Genomic DNA, 9,766 nt, shown 5'->3' with positions numbered 1-9,766 from the left:
TTATAAATGCATTTTGAAAGCATGTTGTTGCATTGGACTGACAAAATGAATATATGTTTTTAAATCTAGTTATAAATATATTGTTAGCCCAATAAAAGCAGAACCTACAACATTTGTCACTATTTCTGTGTATCCAAAATGATTAAAACAATAACTACAGTACTTTATTCAATAAATGGAATTGAAATCTATTTTATCTTCTACGAACAGGACAGAGTCAGGACAGATTAGCCAAGGTAAGTCTTGCCTTACTAATTTGCTGTATTTTTTGAAGACATGAATAAACATGCAAACAAAGATGAGTAGGCTGATGTAGTTAAGTATATCTACATTTTCGGAAAGCTTTTGACAATGTCCCTCATGAAAGATTTCTGAGAAAATTGTAAAGCCATGGGATAGGAGGCAATGTTCTGTTATGGACTGGAAACAGGTTAAATGGCCAGTTCTCTCAATGAAGGAAGGTGTATAGAGGAGTGCCACATGGATCTGTACTGGGACCAGAGTTTTAAAAATATGTTTATAAATGACCTGGAAATGGGAAAGATGAGTGAGGTGATCAAATTTCAGATGACACAAAACTCTTCAAAGTTGTTAAATCACATGCAGACTGCATAAAACTGCAGGAGTATATTGACAGGCTGGAAGACTGGGCATCCAAATATCAGATGAAATTTAATACAGACAAGTGCTAAGTGCTGCTTTGGAGGAGGGAGGCCTTCTAAAAGGAGAGCATCACCTTGGTGCAGCTGGAAGTAATCCTGTAGTCAGGACCAGCATACCAGGGAATGCAATATCCTCTCGCATTGAGGATGTGTCTCCAGGAGCTACTTCCCAGAAAGAAAAGGTTAGAATGGCTGTTCTAGTTGGTTATTTGAATATTAGGCATGTGGATGGCTGGGTGTCTGGTGGACGTGAGGATCGCCTGGTCACTTGCCTGCCTGGCAGACCTCAAACTTCACCTAGATAGGATTTTAGATAGTGCTGGGGAAGAGCCGGCTGTCATAAGTACATAAGTATTGCCATACTGGGAAAGACCAAAGGTATACATGCGGTTACCAATGACATAGGAAAATGTGGGAGGGAGGTTCTGGAAGCCAAATTTAGGCTCTTAGGTAGGAATATGATAGGGCATCCCAATATCAAGGTTGCAAAAGAGACCATAGTAGATCAGGTGTCCTTAAATAAAAATCAAACAAAAGATTGCAAATTAACAGGAACAACAAACATAGGGGCCCTTCTACTAAGGCACACTGAAAAATGACCTGCACTGGTGTTGGCACATGTATCGGACACGTGCAGGACCATTTTTCAGCATGCCTGAAAAAAGGGCCTTTTTATTTTTGGCAGAAAATGGACGTGTGGCAAAATAAAAATCAACTTGTGTCCATTTAGGCCTGAGACTTTACCGCCACCGATTGACTTAGCGGTAAGGTCTCACGTGTTAACCAGGCAGTAATCATCAGCTCACGTACAATATTGATCACTGCCCAGTTAGCGCCACATGATAGAAAATAGAAATTATTTTCTGCTGTGTATTTTGGACATGCATCAAAACTGGAATTACCATCCGTGACACATGGTAGCCGGGCGGTAGTTCTAATTTGAGGCGTGTTTTTACGTGCATAACTCCTACACACCTTAGTAAAAGCGACCCATAGTTTGAAATGTCTATATTCGAAAGCCAGAAGTCTATGAAATAAGATTGGAGAGCTAAAATATATTGCACTAAATGAAAAATTAGATATATTAGGTATCTCTGATACCTGGTGGAAGAAGGATAACCAGTGGGACACTGTCATACCAGGGTACAAATTATACTATAGTAATAGGGTGGATTGAATTGGTGGAGGGGTAGCATTGTATGTTAAAGAGGGCCTTTAATCGAATAGATTGAAAATTCTGCAGGAAACAAAACACATATTGGAATCCCCATTAGGATGTAGGAGGAGCCAGCATTCTTGAAATATATTTTTATTCATACAATGACAGGCTGTATGCACAAAGTATACATAATAAGGCTCAGTATACAATCTACAGGTTCCAAATTGTAATTATAATCTACATCCATGTCAGTCTAAAGTGTCCAACACAACCCGCATTGCATTTTATTTTATTAATCCCCTTCAGCCATACACCCTTGCATTCCCACAAACAAACCAATCCACTTCTCAACTTTCACACCGTCCCCCCAGCATTCTTAGTAGATTAGCCACACAAACATCTCAGAAGAGCAGTGAGACACCGTAGGAGGCATTGCAGTGCACTTCACCTAAACGTTCCCAGGTACACATCTCATTGTTTCTCCCTTATATTGTATAGTGAGCCCCCCCAAAACCCACCCAAAGGCGTAGGAAGGGGGGCAGGGGGCATTCCGCCCCAGGTGCATGCCGCTGGGGGGGGGGGGGGGTGTTGGCTCCGCTGGTTCCCTGCTCCCTCTGCCCCAGAACAGGTTACTTCCTGTTCCGGGGCAGAGAGAGCAGGGAACCAGCGGAGCCGACGCAGCTCCCAGTGGCGTGCACACGGGGCGGACCGGCCCTCCTGCCCAACCCTTCCTACGTCACTGGCGTTGTCGATGCGCCGAGGGGGGTGTCGATGCGCCGAGAGGGGGTGCGCAGCGACAAACCGCCCCAGGTGGCAGCCGCCCTTGCTACACCACTGAACCCATCAAATATCTATTGTACCCGACTGTATACCACTGCAATAACCCTTATGGCTGAAGTTGTCACCTATATGTGGGTACAGTAGATTTTTCGTGGGTTTTGGAAGGCTGATACTTTCCACCACATTAACAGTTAGGGTGGATTATGGGCCTGTTCTGAACAGTGCACTGCCTTGATCACTAGGCTACACCAGGGACTGGCTATAACATCTGAGGCTGTCATAGAGGCTGGTATGTACTGTTTCTTTGGGGGGGGTGGGAGGGAGTCAGTGACCACAGGGATAGTAAGTGAGGAGGGTCATTTAGGGCAATTTTTTGTGGCTTATTCTTTGTAAAAACAGGTCTAGCTCAAAACATCTCTGTTTTAGTCCTGAATATTTTTGTTTTGTTCCATTATGGCTGAAAAACGTCCAGGATTTAGGAACGCCCAAATCTCACCTCTAACACCTCCCCCCAACACGCCCACTTGAGATTTGGATGCACTACAGGAAAACAGTTCAGAAAATCATCTGGAAAATGGATTTCAAAAATACTGATTTGGATGTTTTTGTGAGCAAAACATCGAAATGCTGCTTTATGCCACTTTTTAGATGTTATTCTCTTTCGAAAATAAGCCCCATGATCCCTATTTAATTAAGCATTTTAAAGCCTCTATGGACCTTATTTTAGAAACTCCGTTTGTGTTTTAGATGTCCAAAAACTTGTATTTAGATTTCTATATTGTCTAAATCCAAATTTTAGAAAGCTGGAATAGGGTCAAGTAAAACTACAGCATGTTCATAAAAAAAGGATCTGGTTGTTTTGAGTAGGACTAGAGAAGGGCCAAAATATTGACACTAAACTCCAATTTCAGAAGGAGAAGGGATGTCTATTTCTAGAAATATGGATGTTATCATTTAGAACTACCTCCCTGGATGACTGAGCAGCCTCCACTGGAGAGATTAAAGGAAATCAACTCCTTAATCCATCAGTAGTTTCTGTCTCCCCCCCCCCCCCCCCCCCCCCACCCAGTGCTAAAGTGGTAGGGGATACTGGGCTCTGTGACAGTTTCTGCAAACTTCAGTGTTCATGGTACTAAAAATGCTGCCATAAATGTTCAACTCTCAGCACATTGATATCTATGTGGCCATTTTATAACATGGATGGTCCTGGTTTTGCCCATTTCTAATATTAGAAGTTCAGGCTGTACTGTTGGCAGATCTTGCTCTAAAATTCAAGTGCCACCGGCAACATACCATTTGGATGTCCTTTCTAAAAGATTGCTCCACATTAAAAGCATCTTCATATGTAAATAGCAGCATCTACTCACATAGATCCCGTAAGTGTGTAAATAGTGATTTAAAAAAGCTTTTCTTTACACGTGGAGATCCACTCCATACAGCAATTTAAAGAAGGCATGGTTGGGTAGGGCTTTGGTGCAACAAATATCTCCCCATATAGTCCCCATTTCACAAACCAATACACATCTAAGGGGGTTTAAAACAGCTCAGAGTCACACATAGAGTTTTAAAAAAGAGCTAGAGCTTTGAGTGAGGGTTTAATGGAGTCATTATTATTAATCTATTTCCACCTCCAAAATGAAGTCAAATTATAATTGCAGCCTCATTGCTTCATTGGCAGCACTTACATGTGTATATGATCTTAGCAAGGACCTTTCCATTAATTATAGCTGAGCTGGCGCTAACTACGAGTATAGGGGACAGTCTTTGAAACAGCCTTGGAGGTGAAACATGCATGTCGGACGCCGGGTCCCGCGTCTGGCATTTTTCTTTTAAGATGAGTACAAAATAATGAAAGATTAAATTATTTAAGACATATTAAAGTTTGTTAGCTGGGTGTACTGATGAAGAAGTGGATGCAGGGTAGCATTTTGGTTATACACTAGCAGGTTGCACCGCTGAGGTCACCAATTTAAGTGGAGAGACAGTGTGTCAAAATATTTTTTTATATACAGTATGGAAGAAAGGGCTGTGCATAAGTGTACGCTTTAAGAAGATAGACTGCATTAGAATGGTGTGGGAGTGAAGACATTATATTTGTGAAATGAGGCAGCTGCACATGGAAGCTATGCCACTTACACGTGGAGATTGTGAAACTGTCACTTCCATGTGGATGTGCTGACACTTGCACATGAAAGCTGCTGGGCTTATACCATTCGTATTATTCACATATATCTTTCTCAAAAGGCTGCTCCTGCTGCATGTGGCCGCAAATAGATATATGCACTGGCAGGTATGTTAGAAAAGGATCAGTGTCACCACAGACTTCTCTAAAATACTTCTGAAATTATTGAGCACATTCCAACCTGCAAATTCTTTGTAAAAGAAGCCTTTAAATGCCCCTGTTGATGCTTAGTTCCCAGTAACAAGTTTTTTTTAAAAAAAATTGATACTAATACATTTAAATTTGATACAGATTAAACTCAGCACTATTTTATTTTACTGTCAGCTTTAGCTACAACTCTAGAGATGAAAATTACATTGCTGCACTCAATGTGCATTGCATTTTTCTAAGCTACATAAACTGTCTCTGTCCTTTGTTATATTTAATAAAACATCAGTTGAGAGATTTTTCTATGATGAGAAGGGGGAGAACCTTTGATATATTAGTGAATATTAAGAATTCTATGATATGGAATGAGCTCTGAGCTGGATTTATGCTTCACATGTTAAAAGATGAGCAGCAGCAACAGCTAAAAAGAGGAAAAAGGTTTTTGTATGGGTCTGTATCACTGTGGGAGAGCTATAACCCTGTAGACAGTAATAATCTGCAGCATCCTCAGCTTGAACTCCACTGATTCTGAAAGTGTAATCAGTCCCAGATCCACTGCCACTGAACCGCTCTGGGATCCCAGAGGCACGGGTAGAAGCAGCATAGATAAGAAGCTTGGGAGCCTGTCCAGGTTTCTGTTGGTACCAGGCTACATAGTTTCTAACATCTTCACTGGCTTTACAGTTGAGGCTGATTGTTTCCCCCACTGACTTTGATAAGGATTCTGGAGACTGAGTCATCACAGGCTGTTCACTGGAATCTGGTTAAAGAGAGGATAAATAGAATGAAATACGACAAAAGTTTAAAGTGGAGCAGTAGCCTGGTGGTTAGAGCAGTGGACTTGGAAATTACAGTTCAAATCCTACTTCAGAAAATTAGAAGCCCTATTTGGGTGAAGAAATACCTACAGTACATGATTGTAGCTCAGAATTGTAAAGTCCAAACTGTAACATAGTGCCTATAAGCTGGGGATTTTTTATTTAAAACATTATGTATAAAAAGTAATAGATTTTTTTATATATGTTTATTTTGAATAAAGAAAAAAAATTGCATTTTTACCTTTAACCCAGAGGAGCAGGATCCAGATGAGCTGAGTCTGTGATATTTTCATCCTTCCTGACTGGCAGTTGCTGATTAACAAACCATAAAGAGTAAAAGGAAACATTTATAAATCCTCCTAGCGTTAGTGAAATGTCTCATGGGTATGAATATGCAAAACAAACCATTATATATCAGAGAACACCACCTACGTTTATTGGCCAAATAAGAGTGACTGGTTTATCCTTACTATATTATGGATTATATTATTATACACAAGTTTGCATTATGTTGTGTTGACATTGCAGAGAATCAGATTTAAAAGCTGGAGCTCAGTTTATCCTATTCATTCATAGGACTGTTTAGAGAAGTTCTTAATTCCTATACCTTCCATTCATCCAGTGGCATTCCAACCCTAGCTGACACCCGGGGCGGAACGTCGATGCGCCCCCCCCCCCCGGGTGCAGCGCGAACCCCCCCCCCCCCCCCCCCCCCCCCCGGCGAAATGACACCTCTTCCTACCCCCCTGAAATGACACCCACCTGGGTGCACACCGCTGGGGGGGGTGCCGCAGCGCGCGTCTGTTGCCCTGTCTCCGAGTTCGCAATTCGCATGTGTTCACTGCTCCCTCTGAGTCTGCCCCGGAACAACCTGTTCCGGGGCAGACTCAGAGGGAGCAGTGAACACATGCGAATTGCGAACTCGGACTGAGACAGGGCAACAGGTGCGCGCCGCGGCACCCCCCCAGCAGCGTGCACCCGGGGCGGACCGCCCGCACCGCCCCCCCCCCCTGGTACGCCGCTGCATTGATCTACTCTGCAATCTTAGGCAAGTGACTTTGGATGTATTTCCATTTATTCAAATTTATAGATGATTGAATGCAATATGCTGGTCCTGTACTTTGAGCTTCAAGTGACAAACTAACTAATTTGGTACTGAACAGTATGATAATGGACAAAAGGCACAAAGCTAAACTGAGAGAAGTCTAAGTTGGTGACATGAAAAATAATGGCCAGGAAGTCAGCCTGGTAGCTCATCCCACTGCCTCATTTTGTGTGTTGAAGCTCACCTGCCTCCAAATTCAAAAGGACTTCCTGTGCAGTTCGAAATCCTCTCTCCTCCTCCCTTGCTCCTCCCCCGACGTCATCACCCCGGCCCTTACGTCATCACCCCCACCCCCGCCGTCCTCAACCCCGCCCCTTCCATCATCACCCCCGCCCCCGCCGTCATCAGCCCCACCCCTTCCATCATCACCCATCGCCCCCGCCGTCATCAGCCCCGCCCCTGCCATCATCACCCCGCCCAATATGTCACCTCGTCCCGCCTCTGTCGCCATTAGCCCCACCCCCGCCGGCCAAAAAAACACCCAAAACCCGCACCAAAAAAAAAAAAACAAGCCCAAAAAACCGCAACCCGCCGTGGGCAAAAGTTTCCCGCGGCGGGTTGCGGAAAACCGCCCAAATGGGCGGGAAATCCGCCCATCTGGCAACGCTGCTCCTCCCCTTCTTTCCTCCCCTTGCTACCCCATGTTTCCCTCCCACTACTACCTGTACCCTCCCCCACACTTCTGTGTTTGCTGGCCTTCAGCCCGGTTGTGGGCGGCTCCCCTTTAACCAGTGTTGCCAGGTGGCGGTTTTCCCACCCAATTGGGTGGTTTTCCGTGACCGGCCTCGGGAAATTTTTGTCCGCGGCGGGTTGCGGTTTTTTGGGCTTGTTTTGAGGTCTTTCGGCGTTTTTTTGAGTGGTTTTTCGGGCTGCGGGGGCGGGGCTAGTGACATTTTGGGCGGGGTTAGTGACATTTTGGGCGGGGTTAGTGACGTTCTGGGTGGGGCCGGTGACAGAAGAGGCGGGACCGATAACGGCGGGAGCGGGGTTGATGACGGCGGGGGCGAGGTTGATGGCGGCGGGGGTGGAGGTGTCAGGGGCGGGGTTTGACTTTAGGTGGGTTTTGGGCTGGATTTGGGCTCATTTGGGTGGGGAAAAATTTTTCCACCTGGCAACCCTGCCTTTAACGGGTGTGCCTGGTTCTTTACCTGGTTATGGAGGGAGACATGGTATGTGGTGCCTAGGCAAGGACGGCCACTACAATGACTGTGCTAAGTGATAGATTATACAAAAGGTGAAAACTCCGGGTATTTGTAAATGAAGTTTCATGCTGCTGTAGGTCAAGAGAGTCTGGACCTGCTTAAACTAGAATCCTAAATACCAGGAGAAAACTCTCAGGTCAAAGAAAAGTTTGACTGGGAAATAGAGTTGATATTAAAAGAAAATTTACGCTAAGAAACAAATGGCTCAGCATAGTTACTGACTTTCATATTATTATGGTACCTCATGATTCGGATAGGGGTGATGAACCTCTGTATATATCTCAGGAATATCTTATAATTGTAGTACTGATATAATTAATCAGTTTAAACACAGTTCGAATCCAACTCTTACATCCTGGTTTATTCTGTTAGGTTCAGATCTGAACAAAATCATATTAACAGATTCCCATTTGTATCAAAAATAGTAATGACCAACACTTTTCTGTCTATCTATGAGCCCCTTCAAATCTAAACAATTTTGATCAATATAATCAAAATAGCTTAGAAAAGTAAGAAGCTTTAGTCACTAGCATGGGTTAGTTTAGATCTCCAGATGAAAATACTGTAAGAATACTGTTATTGTGGCGTTAATTCTCTGTCATTCAGTAAGTGGTTCTTTTACTATGCCGTGGTAAAAAGTGGCATGTGGTAGTGTAGGTGTGTATATTGGGCGCGTGCCGAACTAGTTTTTACCTTGTCTACAAAAAAGGGTTTTTTTAATGGGAAGGGAAAAGAGCCTGAGGTAAAAATGAAACCAGTGTGTGCCCCAAACCGGCCTAAGCACTTAACACCAGCCATTGATCTAGCGGTAGTGGGTCATGCGCTACACGTCAGGAGACCAGACGGTACGTGCCAAATGCCGACTACCACTGGAACTGGCGTACATAGGAAGAAATAAATAAATAATTCAAGCACATGTTATGGGCACACGCCAAATTTTAAATTACTGCCAGGAGGGCACGCTGGCCTGGCGGTAGTCTCATCTGGGCGCACGCTGCACGCGCATCAACCTACTGCGGCTTAGTAAAAGGTGCCCCTAAATGCTCTGCTCAGGATCCATTACTATTTTCACAATAACATTTTGCAGGAGAGGAGAAGGGGCAGTTCCTCGGGATGCTAGGAGGGATTATAGGGTCTGAAGTGAGTTATTTCTATTTTATGAAAGCTTTATTGAACCACAACAAAACAAAACAGCAAAAGTAGAGGCTGACAAATGCGCAAACCAATAGGGAGATAATATCAAAAACCAGTTTATTCAGAATATTCATATCAAGGACCCGACACGGTCTGTGTTTCGGCGCCAAAGCGCCTGCCTCAGGGGTCACAATCAACTTTCTCTGAGAAGAAGCTGATAGGCTTGAATAATTCCTTTATGTTTGCAAGTTAATCCACAGAGAGAACAAAAGAACAGCCAACCGATCAGCAAACACCATGTTACAAGAAACGTGTCGGGTCCTTGATATGAATATTCTGAATAAACTGGTTTTTGATATTATCTCCCTATTGGTTTGCGCATTTGTCAGCCTCTACTTTTGCTGTTTTGCTTTGACTTTCCGTGGAGGCTCCTCCTGTCTTCTTAGCTTTAATGAACCAACATAAGAATAAGCCTATGACGGTTTATCAGACAAACACTTTCAAGAGCATACAGGGTCCCCTCTTCACAAGAATAAAAAAAAGAAATGCCACCAATAACAACATTGAAATTGAAGGC

At 43.7% G+C, this 9,766-nt stretch overlaps 1 gene segment (V, D, J or C); it reads right to left on the bottom strand.

The window, feature by feature from the left end:
- Positions 1-5,298: 5,298 nt before the first annotated feature.
- On the bottom strand, positions 5,299-6,090 carry LOC115461305. The segment is given in 2 exon segments: positions 5,299-5,690; positions 5,990-6,090. Coding segments are annotated over 2 exon segments (429 nt in total).
- Between the last annotated feature and the right edge of the window lie 3,676 nt (positions 6,091-9,766).

The sequence above is a fragment of the Microcaecilia unicolor genome, chromosome 2 (genome assembly GCF_901765095.1).
Source record: "Microcaecilia unicolor chromosome 2, aMicUni1.1, whole genome shotgun sequence".
NCBI lineage: Eukaryota > Metazoa > Chordata > Amphibia > Gymnophiona > Siphonopidae > Microcaecilia > Microcaecilia unicolor.
This window is presented reverse-complemented; position numbering and strand designations above follow the sequence as displayed.